Here is a 27240-nt window from a genome sequence, read left to right on the forward strand (position 1 = left end):
GCATCTGCCTATTTTCTCTTGTTGGCCAGGAATCAACCTTTTAGGGATGACCCAAAGAAGGTTAAGGGGACGTTGGTAGTGGCCCTCTTTAGGAAATGTAGTAATGAGGGTAGGAGATTTTAGTTGTTTTGGAGTTGGAATTTGTTTTTTGGCCCTCCAGATGACACCGAGAGGAACACATCTAAGGTGAGAGTATGGCTGGGACATGTGATTGTGGAGAGGAGGCAGGTCAGACCTGTGGGATGGCTTTATGAGCTGGGGCATTTATGGACAAATTAAACTGTAGCTCTGAGTAAGCAAAGTCCTAAGCCAGTTATTACTGCTCTGGCGCTTCTAATGGGTCCTGTGCAACCCTTATAAATTATTCAGCTGCTTTACTAATAAAGCTTAGTCCTGGTGATACTTAAGCATAGCTTAGAACAGGTTAGAGGGACAGAATATTTGCTGACCATCCAGGAACCGTCTTTTGTAATTTGGAGATGAAAAGGTTAAACTGACTACCTTGAGTAGCAGAGTTTTGAGAGCTAATACACGAAACTGGTGTTGAAATGTTAACATTGTAGACTAACAAAGGGCTTTCCTTGGAAGAAATGCCCACTGTAGACTAACAAAGGGCTTTCCTCAGAGGAAATGCCCACAAAGGTTCCTTGGACTGATCTGCTGCACCTTTCACAATGTCATGATTACGGTGATTAAGTGCCCCAGGATATCCAACATTTAAGCATCAGAAGTTGTTGGGATTTTTTAAAAAATAATTCCTATAACTTAATTTGGGTATAATTTCAAATTTATAGAAAAATTAGTAGTACAAAGATCTTCCATTTACCTTTATTGAATTAACATATTGCCCCATTTGCTATCAATGTATTTTTAGAATCAGAAGATTTTTGCCAGATTGCCTCTCCTATCTGTAAAATAGCGTAAAATAATTTCTTCCATTCCATACAGAATATACTTAAAAAAGAAAGTTTGTGCGGTCACCTTACTTGCTCCCTGGCAATAACCATGATGTTGCCCCAGTTTGGAAGGTGGGCTGTGGCCAGCATACCTCCTGGTGTGCCACTTGCTTTCGAGTGTGGTGTTCAAAGTCCAGGCCTTGTGTCAGGCCAGTGAATCCTTTTGGTCCAAAAGATATCATTATAACAACTTTGGGGTCCTGTCAGGCTCCGCTGTCTGCAGGGGTGAAAGAGTCAGTGAGGAAGTTAGAGCCCCGTCTGGAAGCCGCTGGGAGCGAGCACACCTGTATATCTCTGCGTGCTTGCTGTCTTCAGTTTTGCATGCTGCCCTTAGAAATGATAGGGGTTTTATAATCCTACTTCCTTTCAGATTTCAGTAAATAATGGATCAGACTAAAGCAAAATGATTCACCCACATATACCTACCTCCAAGTATGGTGGGGTTCTGTTTTTTAAGGTGCGCTGCAAATATCAGTGATTTCTTGATGAAGTATACATTCATCTTGAGTTGTAAGCTGCTGCAAGCTGTGGGACACACCCCCGAGAGGGATCTCGAGGCCGATGCTTCCCAACATGCCAGCTAAAAGGCATGACAACTCCTATTCAGGGACCCTGACTGCTGGTCTCATGTTTCATGGCACAGAATTTTAAAAGTCTCTTTTCTCTTTGCTTTCAGCTTTGCACATTCTTATTATCATATTTGCTCTTCTGCATCCATTCCCTGTCCATGTCTTCCTGAATTTTGAAATGAAAACTATGCTGGTATGTGTAGTTGTCCTAATCGCTTGTGTCTCTTTTCAACTTCACTGGGCTTTTTTTTTTTTTTCCATTCATTGATGAATGGCCTTGATTTTATAACAGCAAGAAATGTCACAATAATGATGCCAGATTATTAGCATTTGTACATCTTAGTCAAGCATTTTGCCCCCACTGCTTTCCATGATCCTTATAGGGGACCTCATCGAGATGGTTACCTTTCAGTACAGCGGGAGATTACTCGGCTTAGTAGAGTTGAGATAGGAAGCCTAATTATATGGGAATAAAGTAGGTGAAAGCTGAGTTTGAAATACTTTAAAGGAGAATGGGTAATAGAAAGTTCACCGGACAAAGAATTGGAAGGCCTGGTTTCTCATCCAGACTTTACTGCTTACTGTATGGCCTTTAACAAGGTTCATACCGGCGTCTGCCCCCTCTTCTCTGACTCCCATTGGCCTGTACTTTTATAGATTCTACCCCATTATTGTTAACGCCAGGGTATGGTCCTAGCTCTGTGGCCTGGGATTCTATTAAATGACAACTGATGTTCTTTCAAGCCCTAAAATGCCATCATCTAAGAGCCCTTCCCCTTACTCTTACGTTTTGGGTTTGAAATCAAGTCAGCTGACCAGTAAATTGAGTTGATAAAGTTTTCACCTTGACATAAATGTAATCTGTGTGAGTAGGAGATGACAACTTCGAAGACAGCCAGTGTCTTCTCTCAGTTCATCAGGTAAACATTTTAATTGGATGACAGACCTCACGTTTAAAGTATCCTGAGCTCAAAGGTGAGCTAGCCAAAGGCTAATGCTAATGCCATTGATCCAGTTCTCAGAAGAGCAATTAAGACCCTAATGAGATGAGGACCAAGGGCTTCTGGGATAGCACCAGAGAGAAGTCTTGAGACCGTGTTGAACTGCCTTACCGGCTTCTCTGGAGGCAATCTGCTGGTTTGGGATGCACCCTTTGCTCAAATGTCTCCCATGTGTTCATGTAAGACCTGGGCCCTTACATGGCCCAGCTGTCTAACATTCTTAGTTCTCTTCTTGGTGGGATTATAGATTTGTTGTGCTAAGCATTGGCTTTATCTGGAATCTGTTTTTCTTCTTCACGTGCCTTTTTTTTTTTTGAGCTACAGATGTAAACACAGCTGAGAAGCACTTAAGCTTAAAATTCTGTTGGAGTGCTCCTTCGCCCACTTCACACATGAGGTATATTAAGGGTTCACCTTTAGCAACAACCCAATTAGTAATTGCCAATATTGCTTATGTACAGTGTGGGATTGTTAACAGTTGCTATGAGAACCTTAAGTTTTGCATTCCCTGACTCATTTTACATGAACAATGCAAATGTGAAGAGATTGTGGGGTGAGGGGTGATAAGACATGGAGCTGCCAAATAAATGAAGCTCTTCTTTCTTGAATCACTTTGAATGGTAAGTTCTCAGTGATCATTCAGTTTTTCCACCTCCTGCCCTTGTGGAAGTTTTCCCTAAATCTTTAAGAAGGACATAAAATAGTTTGACTTTTATTTGCATTGAGCTTCAAAGCAGTTCAAGTTCAATATTTAGCAGGAAGATTGCCTTTAATGAGCCACGTGTAGAGGAGGTGGATTTTAATCTCTTAGGGTTTGGAAGGAGATGGGATGCGCGTACGCAGCGAGAAAGTAAGTTCACAGCCTTAACTGTTAACATTTGAAGCTGAAATCACTCTCCCAGCAACATTTAAGAACAAAAAAACTGCCTAGGTTTCTTGTTTCGTTTTTTGGGCAAAAAAGCATCTCACCCATAGCATGTGCTTGGGGGGGAAAAAAAACACTCAAGTAGCTCAGAAGTCCTCTCTCCTTGTTTTGGACTTGATCTAAGAAAGAAATTCTGGTTCCAAACCAAGCTCCTTCCCCTTCTTTCCAGCTCCCTCCCCTACTCAGGATGAAGTGTGGATTAGATTCTCTACACAAAGGAGGAAAAGGTGCTTCCTCAGCCTTTGTCAGCGCTAATCGCCAGCTGTGTTTAGTGCTCTATCACTTTGTTTTTTCTTTCCCTTGTTATTTGGTGGGCCTGGTTTTATGCTGAATAGAAGATAAAGAGGGCTTAGTTACCCCTCCCTTTCCCTCACTCTTCCTCCTCTCCCTGCATTTGAAAGAAGATTGTCACTCTGGGGTGGAAGTGCTTGGTTTGCAGCTTGGAGCAGAGTGCGCGAGCCTGCGCACACAGGCCTGCGCGCTCTCTCTCAATCTCTCTCTCTCTCTCTCTCTCTCTCTCTCTCTCTCTCTCTCTCTCTCTCGGAGGGCCTGTAGTTGTCATGATCTGATGGAAACTGGCTGGTTCTGACCACTTGTTGCTGTGCACAGTACTGTGCCCTCAGAGTCACAGGATGGTTCCCTGGCATTTCCAGGTATGGCTTAGAAGCTCCTCACTCCGAGTGAGTTCTAGTATGGTGCTTCTCAAACTTGTTCATTAGGTCTGGAGCAGGGCCAGAGATGTTGCATTTCTAACAAGGTTCCAGGTGATGTCATTGCTGCTAATTTGCAGACCACTCTTGAATGGAAACAGTCTAGACTGTCTTCCTGTTTTGGAAATTATGATCTATCCATTGCACACACCAAGCCTTAATGGCTAAGAGAACAGGCTTTGGAGCCAGTCCCCATCTAGTCTAAGGTTAGGCTCCCCACTGGCTAGATATTTGAAACTGTCTTTCCCCATTTAAAAGGGTGAAGATGAAATGGTGTTACTGGGTGATCAGCAAATCATTTGTGTGTGGTGCTTCTTATCCAGTGACCAGCAAAACTCTTTAAGTGGCCGTTTTGACCCGTACTTGATGCATGATTTGAATTCTGTTCACAGAAATGCCATGGGGTTGGGGGGGTGGCAGGCTCATTCTTACAATCTTTAGGGTAGTGCTGTATTTGAACCAGTGCCCTACTTGGCTTTCTGTCTCAACCATGAACCTCAAACTGTGGTCTTACTGCTCACATTAGCCCTTGCTTGTTAAGAGGTGTGGGGCCCCTAGTGCAGCCTTGTAAGCTGGTCTGTCCTTGTGGCCCCATCTTCTTCAGCTGTAATGGATGTTTCCTACCTTGATACCTGTGCTCAAATCCTCTGTGTAGAAGAGCCAAGTGGGGAAGTTAGCCCTCCATGAAGGGTCCCCAGGCGTTGTCTTCAGTAGCAATGGTAGTTGCCGATTCGATCTCAGACGTACAAAGTTACACATTCTAAAAATAGATTCTGTGTCTGCAAAGGAATTCTTTCTAGGAAATAAAGCTTATTTGTTTAGGACAGAATGTGATGGTTAAAGGTAGAAGATGGAAATGTGGGGCTGAATTGGTTGAAGAGCATACCCAAGATCATGGGGCCTTTCACTCATCCTGGTCCCTTCCTTAGTAGTGAGTGTGGGAACTTCAGCAAACCTCAGGTATTCTCTTGTATTATGGGGTCAGTGGAGGGCCTACTTTGTCTAGGAGATGATGCTTTAGTTTTCACTTGGGCTTACTTGGCCTTGCATTTGGAAAATCCACGTTTGCCGCATTGAAGTGTAGCTAGCTTCTCTTCATCCTTCCCTTCTTTGCTTCTCATTTTTTCCCAGAGAACTTTGCTGGCTCCTGGACTAGAGTGAGTAAGCCCTTCCTCGTGCGTATTCCCAAGCATAAGTATTCCTTATGCTTTCTTATATTTCTTATATAAGCCTTCTGTAATAGATGCTAAGCTCCCTGAGTTTTTTGTTGCTTGTCTCTGTTGTGCCCCTGGTGCTTATTTAACATAGTCTCTGACACATAGTAGGCACTCAATAAATATGTGTTGAGTAAGTGGAAACTTACCTACTTCTGGAGCCATGCATTCTTCAGTGGAAAATAGGGAGCAAGAAAGGGATGCATAGTTTTACATACAAGTTCGTCATATAGCAGCTTTGATCTTCATTTCTGTTGGATATCATTCCCAAGATACTCAAGGATTTTTCTGTAGTTGTATTTGTGGCATCAACATGCATTTGTAAGATTCTTTTGAGAGTATATTCTGCCTCCAGGAACCAGGACTGTACATAAGTAGAGATCATCACTGATTTCCAAAGAGCAGGCATCAGCCAGAGAGGGTGCAAATTGATGGAACAAGCTCAGGGAACAGGAGTAAGCAAACTTCACTTAGAAACTATTAGCTCTAGGCTAAAAATTAAGAACTGTTAGCTTTCCTGTGTTTTTCAGACCCCATAGCCTTTGCAGCCTCTGGAGATTCCTAAGCGGATCCATCAGGCACTGAGGAAAACAGCTATGCGAGATTTTATGGCCATTTGCTTTAGCTTTCCATGGTACTAACTCATTTTTGACATGACAGTCTATAACAATCCAGATTTTTTTCTGAAGTTGCTTATCAAAATTGAAAGTGTCAGATACCCAATATTTTGAGGCCAGTAATTAACTAGGACATTTTTTATTTATGTAGATGCCTGTAAAACATCTTTATCAATACAATCTTGACCTTTTTTTTCCCCTAGTACTGGTGATTATAACACAAGTAAGAAGAGCATACAGTTAGAAGAGAAGAAAGCATCCATGAGAAAAGTGATTGACTCACTCAAGAGTTTCCCCTCCCTCCACCACTGAGGTCTGCTGATAGGAGCAGAGGGCCGTGTGCTAGAATGTTCTCTTCCCTCCCATTGAACTTTTCCTTCCTCCAACTTTACCACCCACACATACTTCTCATTCAGAGATTCCTCTTCCAATTTCTTGTAGTTTCAATCCCATTTCCTCTTTATCTATCGCAGTTACTTTTCTTTTTCCTGCCCCTACTTTTTTTTTTCTCTCCTCTTCCCCCTATGAAATACGCCTTTCTTCTGCATGGCTTGTGAAGCAGTGCCTGTGCTCAGTGCTTTTACATGGATTGCTCATTTAATCTCCCTTAACTTTCTCAATCTGCCCGTTATTTAATTTACTGTCACAATGATAGTTTGGGGGATAGTAAAAGAAATCAAGGAAAAGTTTTAAATGCTTTGAATCAAATGAAATTTTTTTCCTCTTACCATCAGTGAATCCTTTTCACTTAGATTTGAAGCTATTGGAAAGCAAGTCTTGTTAATTTTCATTTATTCAGAAGCTGCTTATCCAATTTGGCAATTATCACTTCCTTCTCTGCGCTCTCCTGCTGCTACTCTTATCTTAGCCTTTTCACTGTTCCTCCTCCACCATAGGGAAGGAGAGGGGAAAGGAAAGAAAATTTAAACAGTAAATGTTGTTCCTTATTTTTAATTAGATTATTCTGAGGCAATATGTAAAAATTGACGACAGTTAGGTTTAGGAAATTGGATTGACTCTCAAATTCACTCTCTTATAAGTACCTCTTGGTTTTGTGGCCAAAGATGGATTGACTGATTGATGGAGACACGGAGTTACGGGGAGGGGAGGCAACTACACACGTGCCTCTCGATGGAATGAATCTGGCAGAAACTGTCTTCCTCCCTCCTTCCCTCCCTTCCTTCCCTCTCTCGGACAGGTACTTATCGAACGTACCCTGTGTTCCGGGGACACAGAAGTGAACAGGACAAAAGCCCACCTTCATGGAGCTGACAGTGGGTTTTTGTACGGTGTTGCGGTACTGAAGGTTTGATTTGTGGAAATACGTATGTTGATTCCCCCCCACAATGTAGAACATGCACCTCCTGAGAGCAGGAGTCTTTGTTCTTACCTACGCAAGTAAGATTGTCAGTCTTTCCTTCATTGCTGCTGGATTTCTTCTGTGTGATTAAACAGTGGCTCTGCTGGACTCTTGAAGCAAGGGATTGAGAGAGACCCTGGGGAGATTTATTTCATCCTCTCATCTCTTATGTCTTCAATTTTGTCTCTCTTCCCCTGGAAACTCAGTTTCCATCCATGTGACCACTCTCCAAGAGCGTTGTGTTTGTGTTGGCAGAGTTAGGATCTGGAGAGCAATACTTCTTATGGATTAATTGCCAAAGTAATTATATTGTAAAATAATACGCATGATTGATACTTAATATATCCCTCTCTAGGGAGCTGGAGAGCTTCACTGATTTGGAGAGAAGAGCCAGTTGCTTGTGTAGGAGCAGAGCTTTGTGTGAAAAGCCAAATTAATGACCTGGACTTAAAAGTGCGAGCAGATGCTGGGAGGTGGTTAGAGGTTAACCACGTTCGTCATAAAGGGTGTTGCACAGGAAGGAGCCCACCGGTTACAGTCAAGAGATATAAATCTCTTCGAGGTGACAGGTGGCAAGTAAGAGAAGAGGTAGCAAGTTCACTTGCCGAGAACCAGCACCCGTGGTGTCTGCAGTGGGGACGCTTGTTTAAGACTCTCCTGCCCGGCCCATCTGCCACCGCAGCGGGCACTGGTTTGAAGGGTGCTGGCTCTAGCGCAGCAGCTCTGTAAAGTCTCTCTTCTTTCTTGTTGGAAAGAGCACATGCAGCCTCTCCGCGTGGGCGATGTCCACATAACGAGAGTGCCTTCTTTATTTTGGGTCCATGAGCTTGCGTAACGTGCCTATTTAACACCCTCCTTTTCAGCACATGCGCAAGTAAGGAAACCCACTAAATCCTGCCTCTTCTGGGCACAGTGGGCTGTTTAAGGTTGTTCCTGCTGCCGTGTATTTATGGACAGGGGCTGGAGTTATGACATTTATCTCTGTTAGTTAGGGCTCTGATCTATATCTGCCTGCAGCTCCCATGGAGAGCTGCACCTTATCTTGAGAGGGAGCTGTGAGAGTACACCCATAACTCATCCTGCGTGGGCCCTGGGGCTGTCAGTGTGGGGAACGACTTCACCGGCCCTGCCGGGGTCAGGGCAACACACGATCACACTTATGAAGGAGACTTCGGTGAAAAATGATCGAGGATTTAAGAACGGGAGAGAGGAAAACACAGCTCCTAATAAACTCTCCTCAGGGTGGCATGTTTTGACCTGCTTCCTGGCATGTTCTCCCTTCTCTTTGCTTTAACCATATAGATTCATGTTTAAAAGAAAAGTTTGAGTGATTTATTTTTCCTTCTCTTTTTTGTTTTAAGGAAATACATGGTAAATACCAAATATGTGGATATAGTCAGATACGTTAAAAATGAGTAATCACTTACACCTCTGTCCTCCGATCTCCAACTCACTTGTGTGTGAGTGCTCTCTCCGTTGTGTTCTCAGCTTATTCCCTGCCTGCTCTGAGAGCCAGGAGAGACCTGGTTTGATCTCCAGATCTGATGCAAAGGACCTCAGTAACTTGGATTAACTTGTCTCTGCCCTGAAAATACAGGACTGGTAAATTTAAAGGAGATTAAGAACAGAAAACTGAATGGAGAGAGAACTAGTTGGAAGACAGGCTGAGTCTTGTTGTTTTATTGTCCTTAGTCCTGGCCTTTGGAATTTGTGGTCAAGCAGAAACTTAGGGCTCCTTGTGAACTTCTGAGACCCAGCTTTTTAAGGACCAACAGCCACCGCATTTCTTGGACTTATTGTCAGGGATCCTTAGTGTATAGAAACAGTTTATCCTAATCTTCTTCCCGGACAGGATCCCAGTCTCTTGTGAGTCTTCCTGCTTCTAGTCTCATGACCCTCCTGGTCTGCCTTCCATGTACCAGAGAAACCTTTCTAAAATGTGCACCTGCTCATGTCATTCCCCTGCTTGTGACTTCTCAGTAGTTTCTTTGCCTTCAAAATAAGGCATTTATGGCCTTCTGTGATCTGAGCCCTGTTCGTCTTTGGAGCTTTGCCACCCTCCACCCCCACCAGGCCTCTTCCTGAGCAGAGGTATTTGAAGTATCCAGAAGAGCCATGCTGGCCTCAGGGGCTGTACACGTTCTGCTCACTGAGATCAGTGTCTGGCCCCTTCTCTCTTTCCATCATCACCCCTTCACCCCCAGGAGTCTGGCTCAGGTATATGTCCTCAGAGAAAGCTCAGTTGAACATCCTTACTCTCAGTGCACATGTGTGTATGTTCCTTGCTCATCTCTCCTATATGCCATATGCCCAGCCCTTAGCCCAGTGCCTGGCACAGAGCAGGGATGGGGTCCATGTGTGCTGCATGAATGGAGCAGTGCGCGCTTCTCTTCCGGTAATCATCTGCCAGGTCTCCACTACCCTTTCCTTCCTCCGGGACTGTGCATGCTCCCCGAAATCCAGAGCCCAGGCACCCCACTTGTTTCAGTTCCTCCACTGTGTGCAGAACTGTGGAGGAGACGTCAGATGGCATCCAAAGGAGTGAGAAGCCCATGTTGGAGAAGATAGCGTACATATTAACTCAGATTAGATGGTCAGGGAAGTGAGGCAAGGATGAAGTTACAAAGTGGAAGTTCCTGGGAGGAGAGGTGGTCAGGAGGAGCTCTGTGGAAGGCCTGGAGCCTCAGCAGAGTCCTGAGGGCTGTTGCCTGGTCTGCCAGTGATTATTACTGGCCTATTGCTGAGTTCCAAGGACAGAAACAAGCCACGGTTTAGGACAAATCATCTCCTCGTCCTATCCCTGGGCACTCCGGGTTGGTCACTTTGGCGATACGTGTGTGCGTGCGCGCGCATGTGTATCTGTGTGCGTGTGTGCACACGTGTGCATTTTTTGCTACCTTCTCCCTGGCACACTCCACCTCTCTCACTTTACTGCAGGTCTCTCATCATCAGTCACGCTATACAATTTGCTTGTTTATTAACTTTTTCCTCCACTCAAAATAGAAGGTCCATGCAAGCAGGGATTCTTTTCTCCTTATTCACCACCATGGAGGGAAACCTACCTAGCACCTAGAACATTGCCTAGTTCAGAGTGGATCTTGAATCAATAGAGACCATTTCCCTAAAAAAGGAAATGCTGTATGGGAGGCCATATAGGAAACTAGCATTTACCAGTCTGCTGGAAAGTTCCAGGTCAACTGCAAATAATTAAAATGCATGTTCCTAGAGTTCTCTTCCCAGCTCCCCAAGAAAGGCAGTCCGGGTACAGTTTTTCTTCGAAGGCGTCTTGCCACGTTGTCCCTGCCACTTCTGAGCCATGGGAATAGAGAGGTGACAGTGTTGGGACCACATCAGCATCGTGTTTGGAGCCAGCGGTAACACACTAACTAGCATCCTCTGCTGCAGAGGTTCTCAGCGTCCTGACTGCGACTTGTCCTGGTGGAGCCCAGTCCTTCTGAGGTGCTGGTCCTGTGCAGGTGGTAGCCGTTTAAGTGGCCATATCACTGTGCAGATGCCTCTGATGAATTGAAACTCATTCCCTCGTCTTGTTCTTCTGATGCCACAGCTGCCATCATGTTGATTTAAAACAGGGACTGAGAGTCTGACCTTGTAAATTCTCTGTTCCTGACCATTGTGTTCCTTGGAAAGCTGTAGTTCCTATTCCATTTGGTATGTACCTTTTAAACAGCAACAAAATTATGGGCTTGTCCTTGCTAGTCTTGGCTGTACAGAAGAGGTTGTGGGTCTTCTAGAGCAGGATTGCTCAGGATTCTGAGATTAAAAGGTGTGTGATGAGAGTAATGACTGCAGTTAATTGTTGTGATCAGCAAGTGTTTGACTGCTTCTTCACTGGTGCAGGGCTCTGTGTTGAAGGCTTAGAGGGCATGAGGATACATGGTGAACTATGTGGACCCACAGGTCCTGGTAGAATCTGCGCGAAGGCCAATCCAGATTCAAGAGTCAGGTCGCCTGTGGGAAGCTTCCTCCCTACCAAATCACGCTGGTCCTTGCTGCAGAAGGGTTTAGGATGAAGTGGTTTTCTCTTCTGACTTACTTTAGTAGGCACTTACTATTCCCCCAACATTGTTAGATGCTTAATAAATAGTAGCTTATCTGATTCAATATGTGTAATAACCTTATAATGCATTTTAACTTTGATCCCTTCCACAGGTGAAGAAACTGGCACCAGTTGTCTGTGTACATGGCACCCATGGGATTAACAGGGCCTGTCGGGCACAGCCATGCATGGCAGCCCTGAGAGGCAGCACTGGGACTAACCCTGAACTGCTTTGAGCGTCAGCGTTGGCCAGCAAGTTAGTAACAGAATCCTTCCTCTAAGACCAGAGTTCAGGTTCCTTCCTCATAGAGATTCAAGCCTCTGTGTGAAGCTACTGGATAAATAGAACACATCATTTTAGATGGACTATTTTATCTAATTTCATCTATTCTTAGGTAGCCAGAGTGCCTGCTTCTTCTCTGTGGAACTGTGTTTGCTTCACTTTGAAGGGGGCAAGTGGGCCTTTCCTGCAGTAGCAGCTGCCTTTTGTGGCTTCCCTCAGGTCTGCGCAGAATGCATAGGTGGGGAGCAGTGTGGAGCGTAAGCTGCGGGCCTGCGTTCCAGAGCCATCAGGCCTGAGGACCAGACTAGAACCAGTGACTTCTCGGCCGCCTGGTGTGTGTGACCAGAGATGAGAGTTGAGGGTACAGGGATGGAGAGAGAGCGTGTGGCGTGCGGGCATGTTCGCTGATTGCCACTCTTATTACAGATCTAAGGCAGTGTTAAATTAGCCAATTAATAAAAATGAATATGCCATTGGAAGCTACATTTGTGTGGGGCTTTTTGTTGTTGTGGTGGTTGTTGTTAAATTGGCTAATTTAACACCATCCTAGAACAGTAGTGGTTGTAATAGCAGCCCACGAGCTTGGGAGAAGGTGGGGGTGCTTCCCTCCAGAGCTTCCCTGGGCACTGCCATGCGCCTTGTGCGTTTGTGCTGCGAGGCAGTGGGAGCAATGGGATCTACACAGCGGCCAGCACGCTGTGCGTGCTGGCCAGGTCCCCACGCTCATGGGGTACCACTTCGGAGTTGTCCCCTGGCGGACGATGTTGCCAGGTCCACATGTGTAGCTGTGTGTACACCGATTTCATCCCTGGATGCCATTCTCACACTGGCTCTCCTTTTCACTCAAAGTAAAAACTAGAGTTTATATTGTGGCCTGCAAGTGTGGCCCGTCTGCCCGTCCACAATGTCTGTATTCCCCACATGTGTAGCTCTGCTTGCCATGTCGTAGGTGCTTGGTAAATAATTTGGTGAATGAACAAAGTCTGACTGATAGCCACAGTGCTCCCCCGTGATGGGGAGATCTTGAAAGCTGAGTTGGCAGTCATGTTGTGAGTGCAGGTTCTCACTTCATCCTCAGTACTTGGTAAACACCAGCCAGTGGAAGAGTCCGTTCATGTGCTGCCTCACTCCCCCCATCCCTTCTTCCCCTGGCAGTCTGCTCTGTATTTTCATCAGGTGGGGAGGGAAGTAGAAATAGACCTGCTCTTCTAGCTCATTTCTGCTCTGGAGCTGACTGAGGGGGAAGATAGGGCCAACAGTGCCTTTGCTTCTGTCACTTTTTCCTTTCCCAGTCTCTCATGGCAGTGTCTGGGCCAATATCACAGCTACTGGCTGAGACACCCTGTTTTTCTCACCTTTCCAGAATGGATCCTCATTACTGATTCCCAGCCATACTGGAGGCATAGGCTTTACCTGAGAAAGACAGTAAGTTTACTGTGTGGGACCGCCCAGACCAGCATCACGGGTCTTTGTCACTAAATGCCATTAGCAGCTCCCCTCCCTCCAGCCACTGCAACAAAAATGTTTCCCACATATTTTCAAACTCCCTTTGGGAGTTGATAGAGCTCCTGATTAAAAACCACTGATCACTAGTAAAAGAAGAAAGAAAATATCACATCTATCTAGAAATGGGATGGGGTACACAAGTTTTGCTGAACATCATAACTTTTTTTTTTTTTTTTTGAGGCCTCAGCTGAGGTTAAATAAAGATGAATTAATAATGAAGTCAAATCAGCCTGGCTAGAGGGCTTATCCTGTTCAGCTACGCTCTGCAGCCCCAGGGGCATCACTTGCTGAGGAAATAGACATTAAATCTGTATTCACCGTGATCCTTCTGTGTTGATCCGTGCAGCAAAATGGACCAGGTTGCCATCTATGGTCACATCTTCTCTTGAGTTATATTTTAGGAGGGGGATTAGGGCCTGACTCTGAGAGCCCTTAAGGGATTATATCAGATGCTGCAGTGTTACAGCGAAACTGGAACGAAGGCTCCACTTCTCAGAGGCTCGGTACTAGGCTGCCACCTGCCCAAGAACATCCTGGCATGGAGCTTAGGGGAATCCCAAGAGGCGCTAGGTCTCTGGATGGACTTGGGAGGCATAGGCAGGTCCTTGTCAGAGGTGCCGCCAACCATAAAGAGTCGACTGCCTTTCTTTCTGCCAAGAGAGGCATTCATTAAATGCATCCCCATCCTTTCGAACCACGTAAACCCACACACATGTGGGCCCTCTCCAGGTTTCCCACAGTCAGCATTTTATCCAGATAGTTAGTGAATTTGTGGATAATGAGAAATAAATACTTACCTGCTTGGCAGGATTAGGTAATTAAAAAGCATGAAGTTTTAACATATTACCAAAGTATACTTCTAAAATAATCTTGTTACAGTCAATCAGTGGCAATTTTTTTTTTCAGACACTAGCTACAAATGGTGTTTACTTACAGATATTTTTTCTCTTTTTTACAAATGGAGCTACATGATGACAAGGTCTAGGTTCAGGTATCTTCATTCTGAGCTGCTTAAAAAGCAAGCTGAAGTAAGAGAATGGAAGAAAACATATGATAACAAAGCAAATAAAATTAAATTCTTTGATTGCCACTGTAACAAACATGTGCAAAAAGTACTCATTTTCAAGAAAGGAAAAAAAAGCAAAACCTAAAACCAAAACAACCAAAATTTAAACACCACTTTTGCCACGTGAAATTGTCTAATCAGCCTCATTTTCTTCTATTGACATCATCAGCTTCTGTTTGTTCTGTTGCTTCATTTTTAGTATCTTTATGGGCTTATGAAAGCAGAAAGATTCCCTGGGTTGGAACCAGCTTCTCTACCATTTCCTGTGGGTCCATTCTTAACCAAAATAAATCAACACGAATGCCAGTGTCTGCTCCCTTGCCAGGCTTTTGAAACCTACTTGGAAGAAAAAAGGTATATCTGATCTAGCTAGGTGAAATCAACAGATTTAACCCAGAACACCCGCCTGCAACAGCACTGTTGCCCTTTGGAGACCACAGGGCATCTGACCATCACCACAGATAGCTGATCAGCCAGCATGTTCTCAGCACGTAACCTGTGAGTTGCAGGGATCTGATTCTATGAGCATAGTAAGATCATTTTGCATAACTTTTAGAAATTAAGAGAGTATAAAGGTAAGATTAACTACATTAGTATGCATAGTTTTATGCCTTTTCTCATTGTTATTAAAAAGAAAAAGTAATTCCAGAGAATTCTAACGTAAAGCCGAAGTACTTTTTACATAAAGGAGTATGATGGATTCTCTCGCTGCTTGGAATTGCTGTGCTGGAAGGAAGATGGGGAAAGGGAATGAATATAGTCAAATAAATTAAGCCTCAAAACCCAAATAGTGCTGTGTAAGCAAGCTGACTAAAATCAAACAGAGAAGTGTTTGCTAAAGAATATGTGATCTTAGTTGAGACTGAACAAAACCAGCCTCTTTGTACATATGTGTATATTTCTCTTGACATGTGCAAAGAGTTGTTGCATTTCTACTCCTGCGGTCCCGGATCTCTTTGGCAAAAAGTATCCTCCATCCATGAAGAAGAAAACTGCAGAGCAGATTTCTCCAAATGGCAAAGAGTCATCTTTATCAAATATAGACAAGCCCGTTGGCAAAGAGTAAATGGGCCGGGTATGGATTTTCTGGCTTTAAGGATCCCCAGATTTCCTGTGTTCATTGATTGTTTTTAATATGTGAGTTTTATTTCTTAACGTTGTTCTGGCTAGCAGATGTCAACCCTGGAACGTCAGGTCCTGTGTGGGTCACAGTGATCAAGCCCAGTGTCTTCATCAGGCACATCCTGCAGGCAGCTTCTGGCAGCCTTTCTTTCCAGAGCAAGTATTGAAAACTGTCCAGCTTCTCATTTTACAGAGGAGGAAACAGAGGCACAAAGAAACAGAATGGCAATGTCATGGTTATAGATGTATTTGTAACAGAGCATGGGTTTCATCCCGTGGACTCGCAGCTCTACAGCCTGCACTCTGGCATAACACATTTCTTAACTCACCTTTTTTGAACAGATTGCTCCCAACTCAGAGCCAAAGCTACTTTAAGCATCAGTTCAAATGATGCTGGGATCTCTTGGAGTCTATAGAAAACTATGGAGTAGAGCATATTTTCCTTCTTAGAACCTCAAGTCAAATCAACAATTACTTTATAGCTTATTCTGATGATTGCATTCCATTTGATCTATTTTTCTCTAAGTTGTTCAACAGCCTTAGGCCAGAATCATTATATTCTGACCTGAACAAGGAGATTGGGGCAGCTGGGTTTGAAACTGTGAAATGCAAAGCGTGAATAGGGCACAGCAAGTTGTTGTCTTGGGAGGAGTATGGATGACAAGTGAGGATGTTCTGGGAGGGAAGACTGGAGTTGCATATCTCTCCTCAGGGGGCCATAGTGGCATCTTGGGTGGAATATTTCCTCCTTGTCTGGACCCGTGAATTGCGGAGTGTTTAGCATCTCAGCTTCCCCTCAGAAACACCATAGCACCCTCTGCCATCAGGAACGCTGGGCAGAGTGTAGACCACTCCCACAGTTGTTCCAAGTGTTCCCAGAGGATGTTGCGCAGAGATATCTGTTGTTTGGTACCCGTGAATGAGAAGGTGAAAGGTAGAAACTGAGGGAGCACTGAGAATTCCTCCTGGTTCAGGAGCGGGCAGTATCCTTTTTAGTTGGACCAGTGTTTACTGACAGTGGCGTCCAGAAAGCTCACTCCCATGCTGCCCTGATGCATCATGCACAAGATAGTGGCAGGCATGGGAGTGATGAAAAAAATTTTTGCTGAAATCACAATGGAAAAAAATCAGTAAGGAATGTAATTTCTGTTTTCATGTAACTATCACTTGTTGCTATCTGTGCTGTAGCTTTCCGGGAGCATGAGTAACAGCAGCTTGATTTACTCTCTTCCTGAATTCCCAGCTGTTGTCTGTTCTTCATGCTTCACAAACCTCAGTCAGAAACAAGGCCGGCATCTAGGAGATGCAGGCCCCTTCTTTCCTGTGCAGCTCCCTACCGCTCCTGGCTGATCCTTACTCCTGCCAAGCTCTTTAGAATCGCAAGCATGCTCAAATTATATTTATCTAGACTAAATTTTTCTTGTGGTATCCTTTTATATTAGGTATGGTTTACTCTGCATTAACTAAATTTCCTAAAAATATTTCCAAGAGGGCCAACAGGTTTCTTCGGGGCTCTTTGATCTCTGTTCACCAGTGTGGCCATTTTTAAGCAGTGGTTTGGGCCGTGGTTAAATATGCTAAAATTTATCAAGACAGTTATCCTCTAGAAGTATCAATTTGTGTAATAATACGTACCTTCTAGAGTGTTTCCACGTTCTTTTTCTTTATTACAGTGCTGTGGCTTTGGTAGGGTGGTTGTCTCCATGTAACAAGTAAAAACATGGAGACTCAGAAAAGTAGTTTCTTGGCCAAGGTCACACAGCTTAATTAAGGATGGAACTGGCACTTACTCCTCCACCATTTCCTCCCTCTCCTTTTCAGAGACTGAGGGAGGAGACCAATTTGATTTGTCCTCTTTGGATGTCAGAACAATGTTTCTTTTTTTAAAAGAATATTTTAAGCTTTTCAATTCGGATCTTCCATTGAGACAAGTTCTTTATTCTTCTGCCAACGAATTGTGACCTCCTGTCAATCAAGTTTCTCTGTCCCCCTTTAACCCACTCTACTCTTGGTTTTGAAAGTTGTCTCTGTAACAGTAACAGAAAGTTGTCTGCAGTCCCTGTTGCCTGATATATGTATGTAATGTTGGAAAAAGCCATCTCCATAGGAGTAGGAAGCTGATGAATTTTGGAAGCTGCGGATGAATCCTAAAAAAGGCCCCTTTTTACTTTTTCAGCTTCCTTTGAATTTCTCTGCAGAGGTTTGATGATTAGACATTGACAGGGAAGAAGAAAGCTATGATAATGGTCCTCAAATAGTTCATAATTTTAATTAAAAAGAAATCCGATTAACATGAAAAGCTGTGTTTACATCATAGTTATACATACCGAGTGTTTGAATAGTTATTATCTGTTTTGATTTTATGAAATTACAGCAAAGAATGCATAGGAAGCAGTGAGTTGTGTTTTGCTCCGCCGGCTCCTTTTCTGACATTGAAGCGAGTTGTGGCATGAAGATTCGATATTGTGCTTTCCCAGGGATCGCTCTCCTATATCCTTACCTGGGCTGTGGCTCTCAGAAGTGGCCCCAGTGACCTGCCAGGGCACGTGTGTAGACTCTGCTCTTGCTCCTCCTCCCAAGTGCCACAGCACCCTACTGCCCCTTCACACACTGGCAGTACACCCCCACAGTTGGCCCTTTTGCACGTTCCTCTGGCCAGTTATTATTCGTTCTTTAAGGATAGGAGTGCTGAAGTTGACCCCTCTACAAGTCCTCCCCTACCTGCTGTTCCCACGGCATCCTCTGCTGCCTCTGCCATCGTGGGACCCTTGTAACTGCATTGTCACTACCTTGCCTGGTGACTGTTGCTTCGTCTGGAGCTTTGATACCTGGGACCTCATAGGGACCCAGTAGGTTGGTGATCTGTTGATCAGCCTACCCAACCACTGTGTTCTAAGGAAAAATGTCATTGTGGAGTGTCACATCTCTCTAGTCAGTCACTGTGAGTGCCCTCAACCAGGGAGAGAGGGTGAGCTGAGCTTGTTCTTGGTCTTCTACCACACATATCCGCGCAAGCAGAACCTGCAAACTCACTCGGAAGGTGGTGTATAGGAAATGATTTAAGAGGACACTCAGTGTCTGATCCTGGCTGCACTCCCTCGTATATAAAATGAGAGTGGTGGACAAAGATAATGTCAAGGGTCTCCAGCTTCAGGAATTCTGTGATAGATCCCTTTTTGAGGAAGACACTTTAGTGGGTCTAGAAACACAGGAATAGGTCCAAATTCTGGATCTTTCATTTATAAACCCCATGGCCAATGACAAGGTATTCAGCCTATCTTTGCCTTAGTTAATCTATAAATTAATTGACTGTCTGGTGCCTGACACAACAGAAGTTAACATTCAGATTATTAGAGTAGCTATCGTTGCTCTCCTAATTTCTCTGTGATCAGTCTATATTCTCCGGATGTATATCAGAAAACTGTATGTAAGCCTAGCTATGATACTACCAAGTATTTCCTAATCAGTTTTTTAAAAGCCCAGTAGAGCCTATCAGATTACCCACTCAGGAGAGACCTCTAAACCCAGAATTCCATAGGCTAAACCGGGGCACTAGGCAATCTGAGTAAGATGAAGTACATTCAGCCTGAACCAATAGGATACAATGGAAGGACAACTGCCTGTCAAAAGATATGGCTTATAATCTGTACCTTATAACCAAGTTGGCCTGTGACCTCATATAGGTCCTTTCACTTCTCTGATTTCCTGTTCCCTTGTCTGTAAAAATACAGGTTTGGGGCTCAGCCTTTTGTAAGGTTCTTTCCAGCTATAAAATGTTGTGATTCTGTGAGTGCTTAAGTGATATACCAAGTGGGTTGTTTTGTTTTGTTTTGTTTTTTTATACCAAGTGTTTTTGCCATCATCCACTTTCCTTTTAGGCTGGAAACCCAGGAAAGCTAGGCAGTGTGAGTTTCTCTCCCAAGTTTGCATGTGTGTTCTAGGTCCTTTATACATGAGCTTGTATTAAACCATGTCACCCACCCCACCCCCATCTTCTGTGGAACACTGGGTGTTAACCCTTTTCAGTATTAGGTTTTAACATTGACCCCAGATTCTTGCCTATTTGAATCTTTTTGTGTTTGTTTTCTCATCTAATTTATATTAAATAAGCACATCTTCAGTATCTTCACCCCATTTGTGAGTAAATATCCTGATTAGGGCCAAGTATCCACTATCATCACTTGATCATTTTTACAGGACCACAGGGGCAGTGAATTCAAGTGCTCACATTCATTCATTCCATCAACAGCCTTTGCTGAGCTTTTGCCCAGCCCCCAGCCACCCTTTGCCAGGCAGATTATTTTGATGGAATTCAGCTCTGAGTTGTTTAGATGTCACCTTATCCCATAGCTCAGTTTCCTTGCTATTTGGGGTGGTCCTCGACCTTTTTACACATCTTAGAAACCTACAGGCCTCCTCTCTAGAAAATGCCACCAAAGTGAGGAGAGAAAAAAGGGTGTGGCCAGCTAAGGAAAGAGAAGGCCTTGAAAAAGCATTGTTACTCAAAAGGAGAAATAGGTTAATCTGGATGTCTTGTCAGCTCAGAGAGGGACAGTGTGGTTCAAGGCTAGTTTGGAAAGTCAGATCCCCCGTCTTCAAAGGGCCCTGTGTCCGCAAGGTTACTTAGATTGTACCGCAGAGTTAAGCTGTTGACAACTTTGAGTCACGGCCGTTCGAAGCAAATATGGATCTGAACAAACCTAATGGTCTTCTCTTCAGAAAGTACATGTACACACAGATTTCTTACAGTTTCCTTAGATTCACAAACACTAGCCTCTCCCCCAAGCCCATCCTTGACCACCCATGCCCCCTGGGTAGGAACTCCTAAGGTAAGATCTAGGAAGCAATGAATGGTGAGTAATGCATTGTCACTTTTAAAAATTTTAGGTATGACTCTTACATAGTAAAGTACATACATCTTATACAGCCTCACTAATTTTTATGTGTGTGAAAATATGCATATAACCCAAAATCATGTAGCTGCCACCTACATCAAAATAGAGATTGTTTCTAGCCCTGGCATGCGCTCTCATGGCCATTCTCCAAGATTACTGGCTTTTTCTCTCCGTCGATTAGTTTTACATGTTTTGGACTTCATACCTGAAATCCTAATCTTAGTTTACCCTGTTGTCTATGAGATTCATCTTGTTAAATGTAGTGTCTTTCCTTTCTCACTGCAGTATGTATTTGGAAGCAGTTGGCTTTACCAGTGTGAAGACTTAGATTGGGGAGGATCCAAGCTCAAGTCAGAAAGTATGGCTTAAGAGGTGATTGCCACCTCTCGAGAGAGATGGGAGCCTGAACGAGGCTGCAGGGTGGGAATGAAGAGGACAGAGCACATCTGAGAACTGTCTAGGAGGGTTCTGATCTATAGAATTTTGTTGGTTAGTTGATAATAGAGGGTGGGGGGCAGAAAGAGGACAGTTTTCTAGCTTGTAAATAATAGAACGTGTACAGGTAACCCTGAGCGTTGCCTGTGGATTTTTGCAGATCCAAATGAATTAAGTAGGAAGGTCAGAATTAGAGATTAAAACTTTAAGAGTCACCAAATAATAGTGGAATTTGAGGCACAGGGAGTGAATTTAAATTGCCTAGGAGTTGGGTTTAGAGTAGGAAACAGCTAAGAACAGAGCACTGTGAAGCCGCAAGGCTTAAGAAGGGTCACGAGAAGAGGGTCTGACAGCAGAGCCTTGGAGAAGTGGGGGGAGCACCAGGAGAAAGGCTTAACAAAGAAGCCAAGGCAAGGGCTAGGTCCATGTCACAGAGTCCTTAGATTTGGGAAGAGAGGAGGCTTTGAAGGTAGCTCAGGTCAGGGGTTGTGTAGCACCTCCCTTCCTGCCCCTCCTGTAGCTTTGTGTCATGTCTATATCGGCACCTGTCATCTGCACTGAACTGTGTGGATTCTTAAAGGTGGGGGGCCATGTTCTTCCCATTCCTCATGACTGTCCCAAATCTATCAGAGTCGACCTTTTACCTAGTACGTGGTCATTAAATGTCCAGGTTGCACTTGTCTCTGAGACAGCCCCGGATTGGATGACCTTCCCAGACCTGACCACCTGCGTCTCCTTGGGGGCTCTCTTGCTCAGGGAGCTCAGGCATGGCAGCCAGGCTGAGTTGTGTGCCTACCTTTTGGCCGGGGACAGAGATGGGTTTAAAGCCCAGCTCTGCAGAGCCTCCGGGGCCGTGAACAGTACCACTCTCTGGGAACACCCTCCTCTTCCAGCAAGCTACGTGGCTCTTTTGGTTACATAAGATGTGTGTGTTCTGGCAGGAAAGAGCTGCCTGAGTGAGTGTTTAGCAGAAATGATTTGTGTGGAGTTATTTTGAGACCCCAGGGGAGGGAATGGCAGCCAAATCCTGCAGTATTTTAAACCGTATCACTCATCTACAGAGATTAATACATTACAGAGTCTCAGTCAGAACTCTGGTAACAGAGAAATGGGAATGCTGAGGCCCTCTCCAATTGTTAAGTACCAGTTCTCTCAGTGTACACAAGGTGACTTCAGGGGTTTGGACCTGACTTGGTGCCTAGGGGTTCTCCCACACTGCTTTGACTGTTCTCCCTGAAGGCGAGAATTGAGCACACAGCTCTCTTTCTGTGGGGTCGGCCTCCGCTCCCTTTTGGGCTGCAGGCTGATTGTGCTCTCCCTCACTGTATAGGGAGCAAGTTGGTTTTCTAATAGAGAAGGGAGTCCACTTTTTGTGGCAGCCCAAAATATTATATCATTTAGGTGATTGAGCTTCTTGTGGTTCCAGGCTGGCTAGGAGAAACCCCTTCTTCCCCTTCCAAAAGCATTCACCTTTTTCTCCTGACTCAGGCATGAGCAGCTGTCTGCGAAGGGTGGGTGAATTACAGAATGTAGAATTTTCCAGCTTAGTGACATTAGGGGAAACAGCCTCCATATGAAACACTTCTCTGTTTTTGTTTTTCTCTTGCCTGTTATGCTGTGAAATTTGCCTCATTGCCCCCCACCGTTTAGCTGACAACTGTCCTCTCTGCCATTCAGGAGCTGGTGTCTCCTCCCTAGGATGGCTGTGTGAGATGGAAAGAGCCTTCTTCTTCCCTACCTGCATCCACAGTTGTAGAGCCGAAGAGTTCCTTGTGCCAGGAAATCTAATTGCCTTCTGACCCTGAAGGATCCATTTGGGCCAGAGGACATCCAGGCACTTACTAGACTTTGGAGGGAGGCCCCAGATAGAAAGAACCCCAACCATAATTGTCCGTTTTGCTTTATATTTTTAGAAGACCTACAGTTACTTTATATATTTTTTTAAGATTTTATTTATTCATGAGAGAGAGGCAAAGGCAGAGGGAGAAGCAGGCTCCCCGCAGAGCAGGGAGCCCGATGCCGGGCTCAATCCCAGGACCCTGGGATCATGACCTGAGCCGAAGGCAGACGCTTAACCGACTGAGCCACCCAGGTGTCCCGACCTACGGTTACTTTAATGAGAAAAACTATGGAAACGAAAAAATACAGTTACATAAAACAGGCGACCCAAAGTATACACTTTCCCAGAGTCCACAAAATTCCCTACAGAGACGTGCACCCTGACATACTTGTTTTAATTTCGGTGCCTCATACACCCCAGCACTGGGCACAGTAGGAACATGTTGGAGGAGGCAAGCACTACTGGGGGGGGTGCTTAGGGGGGGCAGGAGGGAGAGATTTCCCACCACCTGCACCCCCCGAGGAGCCAGTAACCGGAGTCTAAAAGACTTCAGCTGTTGGCATCTCCTTCCACTTGTGACATGGATGAGTCTGGCTTGGTGGGGAATGGGGCTGGGGTGTGGTGGAGAGGAGCAGGAAACACAAGTAAGCGGGAAGGCACAAGCACGCCGGCGTCTAGTGAAGTTTTCAGGTTGGTAAAAGGGAACTGGCAGGCAGCCTAGGACTTTGGATGAGATGTGAAGGGCATGAGGCAGAAGGGGTGGCTCCTCTCCTTGTCCCTTGGAATGAAACTGTATTCCCCCCATATACTGTGCCGAGGACTCCACCATTCCTGTCTCTGGTCTCTGCCACATCAGATGCTCCCTGCTGAGTGTATGTGTGCCCCTTGGTAGGTAGGTACAGCCCCGCTGTCCTCCTCCCTACAAATAGCAGTTTCTGATCTGGGCTGCCTTACGACAGATTCTGGCTCCTGCCGTGGGCTCGGACGCGGCCACTGTGGTGGCTCCGGTGCTGCCTCCCTTTCCCCTCCCCCTCTCTGTCCCCGCCCCCAGCCCTCTTTCCTTTCGCAAGTGAGCACACACAAGTGTGCACAAACTAGACAGGCACACGTGTGCCCTTGTTTGTGGTGCGCACCAGGCGTTGTCCAGCAGCCTGCCTGCCTGGGAGCTGTGCTTGGGAAGTTGAGCACCCACTCCCTCCCTCAGTGCTCCACCACTGCTTCCTCACCTGCATGCCCTTCTTAGCAAGCTTCTCGTCCAGGGACTGGGCTGTCCTTCAGTTTTGCAATAAGAGAGCACACTAGAGCAGCTTTCTTCTTGAAGACCGGCACAGCCTGATGAGACCAGTTAATATCTCTCATTCGGCTGCAAAAAAATCTGGAAGCTTGTCTGTCAGTACCTGGTTTTCTCTCTCGTTGTCCTCCCTTATCTCCCGCTTTTCAACTGAAGCTTTGTATCCAGCATCACAGTTCAAATCCTGGTGCTTTGGTGCCCTGTTGCCACACTGTGACAGGAACTAAAAAGCCTCAATTAAGTGCAAGCCGTGCTTTCACTGTCCCACTGGCCGCAGTGATGACTGAAATAGTCATTTCTGCAATGTTGCATCAGTGGAAAGTAAAGGATGCAGAAATCCTCTTTCCCTTGGGTCTCCCAAACAGGGAAAATAATCACTTCAGTAGAACAGTCTTTCCCTGAATTCTGCAAAGTGGATTCTAGGCAGTGGTTTGGATTTGCTATTCCTTTTTATCCCCTAGAGCCCAGTGAATGAGAGAAGGAAATGAATAGACTGCTTGTCACAACACCACCAGGGTCTCCACAGTGCCTGGGGCTGCTGCTGAGAGACAGAGAATGGAAGTGGGCTGGAATGGAGGCCATGGCAGCAGGCGGCCTTCCACAGGACGGGCTCCACCTCTCCCACACAGTCCCTTGAGGGCTTCCCTTCTCCTTCAGCCCAGGGATTCCTCCTGCACTAATGGAGCTGTCTGTAGTGCGGCAGCGTCCTGCCTGGAGTAAAAGTCCGACTCTGCCCAGTCACAGGGAGGGAGGCCTGGAGTGCAGGCTCCCCACACCCCTCCCTAGGCAATCCCACAAAGGCAGCAAATTTTACCTTTGAAGATGGCTCTCAACAACAGCACATTAGAAGGGACAGCCCATTGCATGTGCCCCAGCTTCCCATCAGAATATTAATTAAGTCAACTAGAAAGATACTTCCTGTTGACGATACCCTTCATATTATCTGGGCTGAAAGAGAAAAATGGGTGGGTAGAAGGGTAGGAAATCAAAGCCTGCATCTTGTGAGGACCTGGCAATGTTTAGCCTGGAGAAAATAAGACATGAGGACGAGAGGAACTAGAAGTACTGTCTTCACATATTTGAGGGGCTGTCAAGTAGGTAATGGATGTTTTGTATGGTCCCAAGGAAGTGAGCCAGATTTTAGAAGGCCTAGAATGTCACGATTGTGGAGGGCTGACTCTATAATAGGTAAACTATAGGAGGCCGCTGACAGAGCTTTGAGCAGCATATTTTGCTTTAGGAAAATTGACCTGGTAGCTAGGTGTAGGAAGAATCCATATAGGGCAAAATGGAAGGCAGGCAGATAGAAGATTCTTGCCTAGAAGTGACAGGAGCCTCAACAAGCAGAGTTATGTTAACGGTTGAGAGGATTTAACGGACTGTACAACAGCTGTGGAGGTGAAATGCCTGGAATTGACAAGAGGTAGAAGTCATTGAGTCATGTGGATAAAGTAGGGACAAATCAGAGATGAGGTTTTTAGACTGGATGGTAGTACTGAAACCAGAAGAGGGGACAAGGGAAGGGGAAGAGGAGTTTGGTTCTAGACATCCTGAGTTTGAGGTATTGGCAGGACCTCCCAGGGAATGTGTCTGTGAGCCATTTGGGTTTGGGTCTGTGGCTTAGAGGATAGTCTGTGGGTTCTGCAGGATCACAGAGATGGAGAACATGAAAAAGGGTGAGCCTTCCCAGAGATAGTGCAGAGCATAAAGAGAGAGGGGTCCAGGACATGAGGGAGGGCAACAGCAGGAGTCAAGACAAGCAGCCCAGAGAGCTAGGACACCAGTCAAGAGAAGCCAAGGGAGGAAAGAGTTGCACTACAGGACAGATGCACGGTGTTGAATGCCATGTAGAGATCTAGTAGGGCTCCTGCTGAGAAGAGATGATTAGATTGGTGAGTAAGGAGGTTACTTTTCCAAGTAGTTTAAGTAGAAAGATAAAGTCTGAGTACAAAACCATAGGAGTGAAGGCTTTCTGTACAAGAACTATGATAGCGCAAGTATATTGTCAGGGAGTGAAGAGAAGCCATTGTGGCAAGGAACAAAGAATGGCAACTCTGGAAACTTCAAGTTTAGAGCTTATGGAGTGTAAGTTTTGAGTGGGGAAATCGGAGTCTGGTGGAGGAAAGCAGGAATAAAGGGGAAAGCTCACATGTATAGGAGAGGGACATTGCTAAAATGAGGTACAGGAGAGGAAGGTCGAGGGCATATGCCTGTGGTTCATGTCAGCTGCCTCAGCCTCTCTCCTTTGAGCCATGTTTCCTTTCCTCTAACCTTCTCTGTTACAGGACTGTAGGCTTTTTTTAGTATTGTTTTTATTATTTAAGATATTCTTATGCTGCCACCTATTCCGATGTTCTAGTCCTGGGAAGTTGAACTCTGCCTTGGGTAGGTTTTCTTTTAACCAGCATTCAGCTTTCCTTAGATCAGGAGTTGGCAGACTCTTCCCATAAAGGGCCACATAGTAAATGTTTTAGGCTTTCTGGGCCAGATAGTCTCTGTCACAAATACTCAACTCTTCTGTTGTACCATGAAGGAAGCCATAGACAACAAATGAGCGTGGCTATGTTCCAGTAAAATTTCATTTATGGAGACTGAAATTTGAATTTCATGTAATTTTCACATGTCACAAATTTTTTTTTAACCATTCAAAAATGTAAAAGCCATTCTTACTTAGCTCATGTGTTGTACAAAAGTAGGCAGCAGGCTGGATTTAGTCTCCAGGACGTTGTCTGCTGACCCCTTTACATTATGCTAACCAAAAAATAAAAAATAAAGCCATTCTTCACCCACAGCCCAGAATTCAAGCTACTTTTCAAGGATAGAATGTATTTATGTGTCAAGATCAGCCTGTGCTCTTGAAGAACCTTAGCCTTGCCCTTTCAGAATTCCTTTCTTTTCATTTGTTTTTATTTATTTATTGCTAAGTTGTGTTAGTAAGGTAAAGGGCTCTTAGTGAGAGATTCTCTGCTGTCAGAGTTTTATTCATTCCCATTGGTTTGGGGTCTTAGTATTCCTGACACTAGCTGGTTTCTTTTGCTGCAGTTCTGCTAGTCGAGTGTACTGATCGCTAGAGATTTAGATTTCACTCTGAGGAGAAGCTCAGAACAATTTTCTGTGAGTGAAGGCTCAAGAAGGCAGTAGATTGGAAGTATACTCCACACATCTCAGAAGCATTTTGTTCAAATAACACAACACAGCTTGGTTTAGAAAGTCACTCTAAATTTATTCAAGTAAGTAGCTTTTACATTTGGCTGCCAGGTGTGTGTATCAGAATACCTTCTGGAAGCTTGTACTTGCAAGATCCACGTGGGTATCTCCTATGGCTTTCTCCCGACCCAGTGGCTATTCTCTATCAGCCTGGACAGTATATTCATATTCTCTTCTTTATCTATT

The 27240-nt window shown here is 44.9% G+C and overlaps 2 protein-coding genes across 4 annotated transcripts in view; one reads left to right on the top strand and one right to left on the bottom strand.

The window, feature by feature from the left end:
- The window catches only part of SND1 (staphylococcal nuclease and tudor domain containing 1), a 409554-nt gene that overhangs the window by 274862 nt on the left and 107452 nt on the right, over positions 1 to 27240 (top strand). The gene's annotated exons all lie outside the window — the stretch shown is intronic.
- LRRC4 (leucine rich repeat containing 4) overlaps positions 1 to 27240 on the bottom strand; it is a 91879-nt gene that overhangs the window by 14596 nt on the left and 50043 nt on the right. For 2 of the 3 annotated variants that reach the window (XR_012380320.1, XM_025865617.2), the window contains one exon: positions 27050 to 27235. The exons of the other annotated variant lie outside the window; for it this stretch is intronic. Coding sequence is in view for 1 of the 2 variants with exons in the window: in XM_025865617.2 (XP_025721402.1) it covers positions 27165 to 27235 (71 nt within the window). In the remaining variant the exon portion in view is untranslated. Of the gene's footprint in view, positions 1 to 27049; positions 27236 to 27240 lie in introns of those variants that run through there. 3 annotated transcript variants of the gene reach the window in all.

The sequence above is a fragment of the Callorhinus ursinus genome, unplaced genomic scaffold (genome assembly GCF_003265705.2).
Source record: "Callorhinus ursinus isolate GAN/ISIS: 27379988/994484 unplaced genomic scaffold, GSC_fseal_2.0 scaffold12, whole genome shotgun sequence".
NCBI classification, from domain to species: domain Eukaryota; kingdom Metazoa; phylum Chordata; class Mammalia; order Carnivora; family Otariidae; genus Callorhinus; species Callorhinus ursinus.